The sequence below is a fragment of the Maylandia zebra genome, linkage group LG2 (genome assembly GCF_041146795.1).
Source record: "Maylandia zebra isolate NMK-2024a linkage group LG2, Mzebra_GT3a, whole genome shotgun sequence".
NCBI classification, from domain to species: domain Eukaryota; kingdom Metazoa; phylum Chordata; class Actinopteri; order Cichliformes; family Cichlidae; genus Maylandia; species Maylandia zebra.
The window spans coordinates 36,938,868-36,951,229 of NC_135168.1; the positions used below are offsets into that span (position 1 = coordinate 36,938,868).

The window sequence follows — 12,362 nt, forward strand, 5'->3', positions numbered from 1 at the left end:
TAGAAAAGTTTTCCACATACTTCTGGAACCTGACTGCAGGGATTTGTCCCCTTTCAGCTACGAGATGATCAGCGAGGTCAACCACTGATGTTAGGCAATAAGACCTGGTTTACAATCAGCCAGTTAAGCTATCCCAGAGGTATGTGACAGGGTTGAAGTCAGGGCTCTGTGAAGGCCATTCAAGTTCTTTTCACTCCAAACTCTGAAAAACATTTCCTAAGAAAACCTCACGTTGTGCATGAGGGCATTGTCAAGTTTAATCAGCAAAGGACTTTCTGCCCAGACAGTTGGAACAAATATGTAAGCACAAGACTGTCTACAGTATCGCTGAAGATTTCACTTAACAGCATGTCAGAAACTTGTGCAACGTCTGTTCCAGGCCAAACATTCACATAATCATATATTACACACATGTAAATATATATATGTTCTATCAAGAGCATGTGGAGGAATGTATAAAGGCATTTTGAAAACTCAAGAGCAGCATCTCAGTGTTTACAAGTACAAAGAACAGAAGACAACAAAAATCAGCTGTGATCACTGTACTGGCATTAAGAGTGGATGTACTCTGCAGTTTGTGTATGATCAGACTGCAATAAGGGCACCAATACCAGCACCATCTGCTGCCATCTACTGGTGGAATGCTACATGAAAAATAAAAAAGGCATACAAATGCTTCACATGGTGAAGTTTATCTATCACTAGTGACTTCCATCATTTTCCATTTAGTATTACCGCATCACATTATTCTCATTATGAGTTTAATTGTATAAATGCCCAGAGCTCTACATGTCTCAGCAGTCTCTAATTCCAGCCACCTGTCAAGCCTCGCATCTGAGATGAGGATAGCTCTCTACGGTGCGTGCAATCGCATCCTTCAGGCTGACCACCGGTGTGTAGCCCAGGTCTTCTTTGGCACGTTTACAGTTGTAGTAGTGGTGGGTTCCAGCCAGAGCCACTCTCATCGGTGTAAAAGTTGGCTTGAAAGATATTAAAGGACTCAATAGTACGGACAGCAGCCAGAGGAGAAGCGCCAGTCCGTACACCAAACTGTAAGGCAGGTGGTAGCGGGGAGGAGGATATCCAAGACCCACCAATACTTGAGACATGAAGTCCCAAAAGCGAATTGGCTCATCGTTGGTTATGTGATATGGCTGGAAGACAAATGGAGAAAAATTAAAGTAAATTAACTGATCGAAAAGCATGTTAACCACTTGGTGCCACCACTGCTGTGGATTTTATTTTAACTCACCTTCCCACATATGGGGGAGTCTGCTCTCAGCCGTTCAGCAGCCAGAATGTGTCCATGAACTACATTCTCCACAAAGGTGAAATCTACCAGATTGGTTCCATCACTGAAGGAGACAAAAACTAATTATTTAACTGAAAACCATCAAGACATCCTTTTTGAAAATAAGTACTAGGATCTAATAATTAGTGGTAGTAGCACGCTTTCATGCTGCTTTCACAGGAATTACAATGTTAAGTAGCTGTTGTCAGATGCTGCTAATCACATGAACAGTTGATCATCAGCAAGTGCGAGCACTGCTATGAAAGCAAACGTTTGAGCGCTTTATTGGCATTGAGCAGTCAGGTGTGTGGTAACACAATGCCACAATTCTCCCAGGAGTGAACAACTCAGCAAATTCACCCCAAGATCAGATTGAGTAATATTCAGAAAACTGCCCAAAAGCTACATCTCAGACTGTACATGTGTAAGTTGGCGTGTTAAAAGTTAAAGTTCATGACAGTACAATTCGTAAAAAACTGATAAAGTACAGCCCATTTGTAAGGACTGCCAGGAGAAAGCCTCTTCTGTCATAAAAGAACACGGCAGCACAGCATAGGTTGGCATAATTACATCTGAACAAACCACAAGAGTTCTCGAACAATTTCCTTTGGATGGACCAAACCAAAGTTGAGATGTTTGACCAAAATACACAGTGCCACATTTGACAAAACCCAAACACATCATATCAGCATAAACATGGTAATGGAGGGAATCATGATTTTGGCTCGTTTTGCAGTCACGGGACCCGGACACCTTGCAGTCAACGAGTCGACCATGAAAAGTATTCTAAAGTCAAATGTAAGAACATTCATCCGACAGCTAAAATTCTGGCAAAACTGGGTTACGCAACAGGACAATGATCCCAAACACAGCTGAATGGCTGAAAAAGAACAGAATCAGTATGTTGCAATGAACCAGTCAAAGTCCACACCCCTTCCTGGCTGAAATACCATAGAAGGCCTTAAACAGAGTTGTGGGTAAACATCAATGAACTGAAGCAATGTTGTAAAAAGGAGTGGGCCAAAATTCCTCCACTTTTATGTGAGAGATTGATAACGTCATACAGAAAGCAATTCAAGTTTGTTTTGTTTTTCACATGGCTGTGTGGGCTGAGCCACTATCTCAAGGCTGCTTTCAGCTTCGTATTTCAGAAACACCAATACTTCACTGATAACTTAACTTGTTTATTAGAAGAGAATGCTAAAATCCTTGATTCAACTCGGTATTGTTTCACCATCAAAACCCACTCAAGACCAAAGAAAGCCTCGCTTTCAAATCCTACAACTCCATGTTGTCACTTTCTGTCAAATGCTGTGAGTCCAGCCTTCCACACCACAAACAACACATCACAGTGTTTTATGCTGAAGGCAGTACATGCAGATGCAGCAGCTGCTGGCTCCCTCAAAAATATATTGGGGGGTGTTTTTCTTGTCTTTTTGCTGACGCAGGCTTTACTCTGAGCTCTTATGACACACGTGCACTGATGTCGTCAAAGAAGCATAGGAATTGGACTAAAATCAGCAGACCTTCAGATCATCAGCAGTGATTGTTGCTGAACTGATTATCATTTAGTCTTATCAGTTTGTTAGTTGTGTTTTATCATATTCAAGCTGTTTCTATTAAGTGAGTGATTATTAAATTTTTAAAATGCTATGACTCACCCAATGATGAATTTCATTTTGCCCCTGCGAGCCGTGTCCACCAGGATGGGAACCAGCTGTGGATCTCGAGGACCAAAGATGCCGTGAGGCCGAATTGCAACTGTGAGGAAGCCCTTTTGCTTGTCACAAGCCTTGAGGACCAACTAAACACAAAAAACAGAATAGGATACAGCTGCAAAAGAGTGTCTGCAACTTCCAGACTTCAGCTCTAAGCCCCTACAGGCCTCACTTTTCTCAGACAACCCACAGAATAGCAAATGGACAAGAAACAAGAATTAAGGAATAAAAATTTGGAGGGAAATAAATGTAACATTTGGACTCTCTCTGCACTAATACGCATTAAAAAAAAAAAAAACAAATTTAGCCTATGTGCTTTTGAACCTCATCATTTAGATGTCAGGTATCATAGGCTGTGCACCCAAGCCAAAAACCTGTTTTTCCATAAGGCAGCTGTTCTAGCGGTGACTAGATTTGAATTCTTTGAATTGGCTCTGATGGTTCAAGAACAGTTTTTAACCTAACTTACGTTAATATAGAAACCATTAACTCGAACGTTAAAATGTTACCAGATTAAATATTGGATCTTAACAAAATAATGCAACAAGATCATGTGGAGAATGCATGTATATATGCATTTAAAAGCAAAAGAAGTAGGCTAGTAGGAATTTTTATTTGTTCGCATGTTAATAATAATAATAATAATAATAATAATAAATAATAGATTGCATTTATATAGCACTTTTCGAGACCCTCAAAGCGCTTAACAATTCCACTATTCATTCACATTCACACACTGGTGGAGGCAAGCTACAGTTCCCTGTGGGCTTGCATGGGCTTCCTCTGGGTAGTCTGGCTTCCCCCCCACAGTCCAAAGACATGCAGGTTAGGTTCAACACGCTCCAAAGCCCTATTGGTGACTCTAAACTGGCTGAAGGTGTGAATGGTTGTCTGTCTTCAGGTGTTAATCCTGTGATAGATTGGCAGCCGGTCCAGGGTGTACCCCACCTTTCGCCCTATGACAGCTAGAATAGGCTCCAGCCCCCTGTGACCGTGAATTGGATAAGTGGAAGAAGATGGATGGAAAAAGAGGTATACTATTAGATGGCTCAAATGTGGCCCTCCATTGTATAACAACTGAGTAATGAAGATAGGAAGATATGTCAGATGGAACAAATAATATGTTGAGAATTCAAAAAAAGATCTATTCATCATAATATTGCTGAGATGAGTCAGTTTACAGATTGGAAACAATACACAAATCTGTGTATTTATGCATTCATGCACAATCCACTGTGAGGTCTTTGTTTCTCGTTTTTTTCTCTCTTCCTTATGCCGTTATATTTGTCTTAAATTATCCATTTTATTTTAATATATTTAATAACATTTGCATCTCCATAATCTGCATAATTACTCCAGCTGTTCTGTTCAGCCATTATCAAGATGAGGGTTTTTTTTTTCTATGTATCTAACTGTACAGATACAAACAGTCTAGATGAGGCTTAAAAATGTGACAATAGAAAACAAGAGGCTAAATTATACCTGTAAATGCATTCAAATGAAATGCAAATGAAGAGTTTATTATTTCTCCTGTTCTCTCTAAAATGTATGACTGACTGCATCAAAAAGTGGAAATTAGAGCCTTCATTTCACTCCTATTTTGGTTTAAAATAACAAATAAAAATTTCTCTCTTGCCTTTGGGCTACAGTGCCAACTACAGGGCCTTGCCAGTCGCACCAACAAACTCGAATACACCCTCCTACGTTCCTGCCTACCTTCTCCTGCTCAATTTTGGTCTTTGTGTAGTAGTCAATGGGCTTCTTGGCATACGGCAGATCCTCTCTCCCGTTCTTAACGTCAGTCCCCTCAAACACCACGCTGGCACTGCTGGTCAGGACCAACCTCTGGCAAAGAAAAAAACAAAACAAAACTGCACATTAAAGACACTTTGTCTTCTCTTATTCTCTAAAGAGTGAACTTTAGGCACCTAAATGCTCTCTCTCACCTGTACTCCAGACTCTATACAGGTCTGGATAACAGTCTGTGTGCCCTGGATGTTGACCCTCTCAAACAGAGCACGGTCGTCACTGGCAGGCGATGGAGAGGCACAGTGAAAGACCAAGGACACATCCTTCAGAGCTGCCAGCAGAGCCTGGAGCAGAACAAAGCAGACACCTGGTGAAATTTGGTTTGCATTTGTTTGTCCTGGGGAAGGAGTTTTGTTATCTGGTGCAAGAATGAATTAGAAAATTGCACTTAAAGAAATCTTTACTCTTTAAACTGACCCGATAAGCAATAATTTAAGGCCTTTTAACCCGATTATCACCCAATATTTTGTGGTCTAGCCATTTTTTTTTTCTTTTTTGACCTTTGAGCCCTCAGAGATCTGAAAGAGCAGCCTCACTTGTTTGTCGCACAGGTCTCCCTGGTAGAAGGTGACGCCGGGCAGCTCGTAGCTCTGACGGATGTCAAACACAGAAACAGAGTAGCCTCGGTCCAGCAGCTTCTCCACCAGGTGTCTGCCCAAGAAACCGGACCCCCCGATGACCGCACACCGTTTACTACTCTGTATCAAAACAAGCGGGGGGCGATTACTGACAAGCACAAGTGAATATAAAATATCAAAGCACAACTGGGCTGATAATGATGTTTTAACTCACCGGTCGCACACGTGTAGCCATGGGAAACCAATGAGAAGTGACCAACACGTAAGTAAACCGTGGTGGGTCTCAGGCAGCGTGGGAAAAAGTTTTGCGTGGAGAAAATCGATGCTCAGCGCAGACAAGATAAATGTGACGACTTTTCGTACAAGAAGCATGCGACACTGTTTCCTGTGTCATATACCCGAGCCCAAGGAAACCGCGCACGACCCACCTGAAATGTTCAATCAGCTGAGAGAGAACCGCTCTCTCATTGGTCAAGTCACGAAGCTGACCCTTGCGAAAAGCCAGTAGTATTTGGGATACGTCAAAGAACGCCACCACATTGACCAATCAGGGGGCAGAAGCTTATTTCAGCCGTCCGCCAGCTCAAAAACCACGCCCCTTGAAAATCTAACTTCAAGGAGCCAGCTTGAAAATCGTGATGTTTGATACTTAGTAGCCCAACAATCAACATCTTTTCTGCAGTATATCCGCTATCTCTCCTCTGCACATGTCCAAACCATCTCAGCCTTACTTCAAACATTTTGTTCTACAAGCCACTCAAACAGAGCTTACACAACTGCCAAAAATGAAAGTACTGCAAGCAGAGTGAAGGCTTTATAATGTGAGGCGTGTTGGCATATACAACCAGTAGCGGTTTTTGATAGGGGCGACACGGGCAGTCCTCGGTGCGCCTGCTCGCTGCTGAAGTCAAAGTAAACTTTATTGTCATCTCTGCTACATACAGTCCAGTATATAGAGAGACAATACGACGAGGCTCCAGTTACAGCAGTGCAAGTAAACAAACAATAAATATAAGAAGAGTAAGAAAATAAATATACACTTTAGGACCAGGGGTAAAGGGATCAATAACAATTTAAAATGTATAATTTACAGTTTGATGATTTAAAGTCTCACACACAACCCATCGAAAAGGGAGGGGGGGCGGCTGCTTCCAAATAGAGCACATTTCATTCATAATGATGTAAATCCAAGCCCATTATGTATTCCTTATTTGAATCCTGGGTTGTGCGAAATCCCAGAAATTCACCCTAGACAAAGCCAGTCTGTGAACTAAGGTGTAGGTCTATTAGGTTATGTTGTGGTGATCCTCGGGTTGGGGGATTTGTGTTCATACTGGAGTGCAAAATTAAAACCAATGGAAGATGGACAAGAAAAGTTCAAAGTCATCAGGTGCTCAGCTTAGAAAAAAGAGAAAAGAAGAGGAAGAGAAACGAGCAAAAGATACAGGAAAGCAGATGTGTCATTGGATAATGGCAGGTCATCCTGAAACAATCAGAATCAGAATCAGAATACTTTATTAATCCCTAAGGAAATAATGTGGATTACGGTTGCTCCAAAAATAAATCGTAAAACTCCAGAGGGAGTGTTCGCCCAGGGCGCCAAACAGGCTAGGACCGCCACTGTATACAACAGTGATAAAAATGAAGAATAGAAAAAATGACGCTAAAGAAAAAAAAATATAAAACTGAGATCGTGCAAAAGAGCATGAATAAATAATATGCACACAGTGAGTCTGAGAAACAACAGCAAGAAGGTATAATACAGACTCGTGTTTGTGTGAGTTTTGCAGAGAGCAGCGGAATTGATTTCTTGAAGCGTTCTTTATGGCAGCAGGGTTCAGAAAGTCTGAGGGAGAATGAGGTCTGCTGGGTCTGCTGGGTGGAATGAAGCAGGGATGATGGATTGTGCGTGACTGAGAGCAGCTATATCAGTGAACCTCTGCTCCTCACTTACTCCAGCGCATCCAGATTCAGGCCAATGATGCTTCCAGCCTCGTGGATTAATTTGTTGATCCTGCAGGCATCTCTGGCACAGATCTCCACCATCTCGGTGCATATATTACAAGATCTGTGCTTAAGCATAAATAACTTGCTCACATATGATGCAAATGTCACAGAGTGTAGAAAAGTGTGTAGAAAAAATTAAATAAATAGATATATAAATAAAATAAGAAGAGCCTTCTAATTGCAGTATTAAACTCCATATAACTTGGACTAATAACTTCTCGTTTCATGTTCTTCTTTATTGATTCTGGAGAAGATTATGCTTTTTCCACGTCGTGCTAACCCTTATTATTATTATTATCATTGTGCATTATTGTGAGCAATGATGAGTTTATATAAGACTGTATTATATTGTGTTGTATATAAGCGTTTTATTTTACTTTTATATTTTTAATTTATGTTCTTTAGTGTGCACTGGGGGCCGTGGATGCATTGCAATTTCAAATTCCTGTCTATGATCTGTACTTATGGTTTTTGACAATAAAGCTGACTTTGACTTGATTTATTGTCTCATCAGACTGTGTTAGACTCTCAGTGTGTTTCTGAATCCCTAGCACGGAGGAAATTAAACTGATTACCACGAGGAATCACACCATTTACATAATGAAATGACATCATATCTATTTAGGTATGACTTCTCAGATCTCCACATTATCTCCAAGCAGCTTCTATCCGTAGCACACCTTCTGCGCCGCTGTGAATGTTGTTACCGTAAAGCACCCCGTGATTTTCACCAACCAATCAGCTTTTTTCCCGACTGTTGCGTTTGATTTCTACTTCTCGTTGTGCCTCCGTACATCCTTTCTCCAACTCCTCCACGTCCAGGAACCACTGGTTGTCCGCTGGCACAAAAGGTAAACAAATCAAACATCCGCTTCGTGACACAAGCTGGTTCGCCTGCGCTTTTCTTTTTTCATCCACATTTTAGCAGGTAGGCTGTTACAGCGAAATAAGAACGATGCTTTACTGTATAACATATTTCTCCCAGACTAGGTGTCATTAAAGCAGTGATGTAAACTGGAAACCGCTTTATTGTCTTCCCCTTCCCAAAATGACAGCGTCACAGCCCAGACGAAAACAGTGATTGGCCTAAAAGATCTGCAGCCAGATTTGCCAGGTACACATAGAGCAACTGATGGTGAGTGAACATATTTCATTATTTAGAAATTACGTAATTCCGTGTTCGTTTGTGGCATCTGACTGGTATAACCTGTAAACCGGCAGTGGTTAGGTATGGGGGAAAACACGTTTTGAATACAATACTTTATATTTTTTCCTCCTGTGTCCCCACCACCAGGCAACCGTTGCCAAGAGACCATCCCTGCAGGGTCCGGTGCCCCCTCCTCGCAAGAAGACAGCCCCCAAGCCAGAGCTGACGGAGGTACAGAAGCAGGAGATCCGGGAGGCCTTTGAGCTGTTTGACACTGATGGCTCTGGATACATCGATGTGAAGGAGCTTAAGGTAAAATATCTCATGCCCTGATGTCTACATGTACAGTTAGCTGCATATATAGTTATTTGGCACACTCATCATTTAGTGCTTCATTTAGCCAAACTTATTTAAGTTAAACTGAAATGATGACTATCGACCCAAAGTAAAGACTTTGTTCACTATTTTGAAAGGGCTTAAATATATAAGGGGATAAAATAAGTTCATTTTTTAAAATGTTTTTCTGCTGGTAAATACTCATTCTCATTGCACAGTGATGGACTCTGTTTGGAAGCAACCTTACAATCTTCTATTTGAAGTTTTTTTTTTTACCTTTTTTTAAGACCGGCTAAAGACCAGATTAATTGTTATTATGTCCCACTGATACGATACATAATTTATCCTGCCGCTGCTAAGGAAGGATAATTACCTATGTATGCTTTGAATATCTGCGTTTCTTACTCTGTGTCAGGTTGCCATGAGAGCTCTGGGATTTGAACCAAAGAAAGAGGAGATCAAGAAGATGATAGGTGAAGTTGATAAGGATGGCACAGGAAAGATCTCCTTTGCAGACTTCCTCATTGTCATGACGCAGAAAATGGTAGACATGTGTTGCATTGCTTTTAATTCTATGTTACTAAAGAGTTGTATTGTCCGGAGTAAAGTACTCTCCCTCTTCTCTAATTTTAGGCTGAAAAGGACTCTAAGGAGGAGATCTTAAAAGCTTTCCGGCTGTTTGATGACGACGAGACGGGCAAGATATCATTCAAGAATCTGAAGAGGGTAGCCAAAGAGCTTGGGGAGAACCTGACAGATGAAGAGCTGCAGGTGAGGCTCTACATCATGGCATAAAAGAGCTAATAATAAAATATCAAAAGCATATTACTGTATCTAGCTGGTGGGTTGTGTTGACAAAGCCAAAGGCTGTGAAGGCAGTTTAGAATAATGTCAACACAGCATTTGCTCATGAATGCTATCAAGCCAGCTTGTTTTGCTTTCTCCATCTCTCAGTTCTTCTTTTCATTTCCTCGTGTTTTGTGTGTTTCTGCAGGAAATGATAGATGAAGCGGACAGGGATGGAGATGGGGAAGTGAACCAGCAGGAGTTCCTGCGCATTATGAAAAAAACCTGCCTGTACTGAAGCAAATGAAAGGCATTAAGGTTGGGTGGACCAGGCTGGATCAGTGAGGGTGTTTTGCTGCTCATCCATTTATCCAGAAAACAAAACCTTATTATCGTTGTATAGTGCCATAATTTTTTTTTAAATCAGTCAAGACATTTAAGCTTCAAAAACTACAATCATTACAAAACCTTTAAAGACTTGGACAAAAAGTCTAGCAAAATGCCAAACCACCCTTCTTTCAGTTACATGACAACATACTGCCAAAACTGTAAGAGTACACCCTCTTACCTGTTAGAATGCTGCATTCATTTATGAAGGATATATATTGATAATATTATAGAGGTTATTCATCGTGCCTGCACCAATACAGTGACACGTAGTACATTCCAGCGCTTTGTGTGATACTTTGTGCATTATGTTAGCAGTGTCTGTTCACTCTCGTATACTGGTGACTCCCATTACCGTCTCATGTTTCGGCTCTTTTATACTGGTTTTCCTGGGAAAATTTGCAATGCAGTGAAGGTGTTTGTTAACCACTGACGACTGGAGAGCGCTCTGTCTCATCTCCGTGCTGCCTGTGGATTTGTGCCTGTGCCTCTTAAAGGGGTAATTCTCACAATCAGGGAAGCTGCCTCTTAGCACACCATCATCTTGGATCCCACACCTACAGGCCATTACACACCAAGTGCATTTTAAAAAAAGTGACATAAAATTTAGAATTTTTTTCTGTTCCAAACTTTTGCGGAAAATTCGTCCTCAAAACCAACATCAAGCGATGATGAGTCGGTCCTGGGAAGTTCTGGGTTCATCCAAGCTGTATCACGACTGCTTCCGGACATATTTCATGATGTCAATGGGGCAGTTTGAGCTCTTGTTGGCAGAGTTGGGAACACATTCGTGTTCAGAGAGCCGACTGACCCAGAGCAGTGTCTGAGGTAAAATACTGTTATCTAACTATTTGTATATTCAGTACTGTGCATGATTCAAGGTACAGCACACTTCTTGCCAAGTGAAAAAATCGAGCTTGTTTCAAACATATAAATGACTGCATTAAGAATAGGTGACTCTCATAAAATATTTTTAACCAACAAAATATTCGCACAGATTTTATGCGTCCGGTGTGTAAAGCCTTAAGGCTGTGTAAAATAAAACATGGATGTAGTCTTGTGAAACCTTGTTTAGAAGCTTTCACTTGAACAATTTGCCCATTTCATTTTTTTTTAAAATAACTCTTTCACCCATAAAGATGACCTTTGAATGCCTCCCCGTACCTTTAATGACCACTTTGACACCTCTGTATTTATCAATAAAGGTGTGGTTTGACCACCTTTAGTGCTCAAATAGTTTCCAAGGGTAGTTGCATTTGCAGACACCCCCCCTCACTAAATTCTGACCAACACACAGTCATTTTGTTGTACAAAAAAAACAGTCAGTTTAGAAAACAGCTTCAAGGGTTACTCTTAGTAGGCTTTTAACAGGTAACAGGCAACGCTGAGTTTAACTCTTAAAGAGTTAAACTCAGCATTACCTGGGTGTGACTGTGAAAGCAACAACACTGCTTGACCATATAGTAGTGAGTTGTCAACCAATAGGTATACCTGCACTAATACAGTTTTAAAAAAGAAGAATCAAAATAGCATCATGCTGATGTGAAACATGTGTCTGAGACCCTTATTTAGTGAAGAAGCTGTGTACTTAGCTTATAGGTCAAATAAGTACTACAGCAGTTTGTTTAAAGACCTTTGGAACTACAAGAGCTGCCCCTAGTGGCCTGTGAAGGAAATGCAGGCTTAAGTCAGTTTGCATTGGCTTCACTTTCCAGGTCCAGAAGCTGCGTCCTTGTTTTTTTTATGTACAGTTTTTGGTCACATTGTCTTAAAGGGATTGTTAATATATTTTCTGTCATGCTTTTGTGCGTATTTTATCATCAATATTCCTGAATGTTTTACATAATGTCTTGTGAATTGAATTATATAAACAGCACAACAGTATTTCAGTTAAAATTAAACCCATTGAAGGAATTTGTCCTCGTGTCCTGTTTATTTTTACTTTTATTTTTAAATGAGCATTGCTCATTTGAGTGGCTCGACTTTGGATTTATCTCCAATTTTTTTAAGTTGCATCATAAAACCTTGAATGTATTTTTTTCTGATGCTATTAAACACAGATACTATGCGGTCTTCTGCTGCTGTAGCCATTCTGCTTCAAGGTTTGACAGGTTCTGTGCTCTTCTGCATATCTTGGTTGTAATGAGTGATTATTTGAGTCACTGTTGCCTGAAGTTCTGACAGCTTGAAGCAGTCTGGCCAGTCTGACCTTCAGGAGGCCACCTTGACTATGCTTCAGTGTATTGGGTTGCTGCAATTTGTCTGAGTACTTAGATGCGATCTTTAATAAGCAGCTGAACAGA

General features: G+C 40.8%; 2 protein-coding genes across 5 annotated transcripts; one reads left to right on the forward strand and one right to left on the reverse strand.

Annotated features, from left to right (window-relative positions):
* Positions 1–232: 232 nt before the first annotated feature.
* On the reverse strand, positions 233–5,840 carry nsdhl (NAD(P) dependent 3-beta-hydroxysteroid dehydrogenase NSDHL). Its single transcript, XM_004540994.5, has 7 exons — positions 5,611–5,840; positions 5,355–5,516; positions 4,956–5,102; positions 4,726–4,854; positions 2,953–3,095; positions 1,253–1,355; positions 233–1,154 (listed from the first exon to the last, which is right to left on the reverse strand). Exons 1-7 carry the CDS (start codon positions 5,629–5,631, stop codon positions 822–824), a joined length of 1,038 nt encoding a protein of 345 aa, XP_004541051.3. The 5' UTR covers positions 5,632–5,840; the 3' UTR covers positions 233–821.
* A 2,267-nt stretch (positions 5,841–8,107) lies between these two features.
* cetn2 (centrin, EF-hand protein, 2) lies at positions 8,108–11,975 on the forward strand. 4 transcript variants are annotated; one of them, XM_012923882.3, is made up of 6 exons: positions 8,108–8,254; positions 8,459–8,538; positions 8,698–8,862; positions 9,302–9,430; positions 9,520–9,657; positions 9,881–11,975. In XM_012923882.3, the coding sequence occupies exons 2-6, from the start codon at positions 8,536–8,538 to the stop codon at positions 9,968–9,970; spliced, it is 525 nt and encodes a 174-aa protein (XP_012779336.1). In that variant the 5' UTR covers positions 8,108–8,254; positions 8,459–8,535; the 3' UTR covers positions 9,971–11,975. The 4 variants fall into 4 exon arrangements, with proteins under 4 accessions (XP_012779336.1, XP_004541050.1, XP_076748117.1 ...); XM_004540993.5 differs by having other exon boundaries at positions 8,144–8,331; XM_076892002.1 differs by having other exon boundaries at positions 8,145–8,254; positions 8,389–8,538.
* Positions 11,976–12,362: the final 387 nt, after the last annotated feature.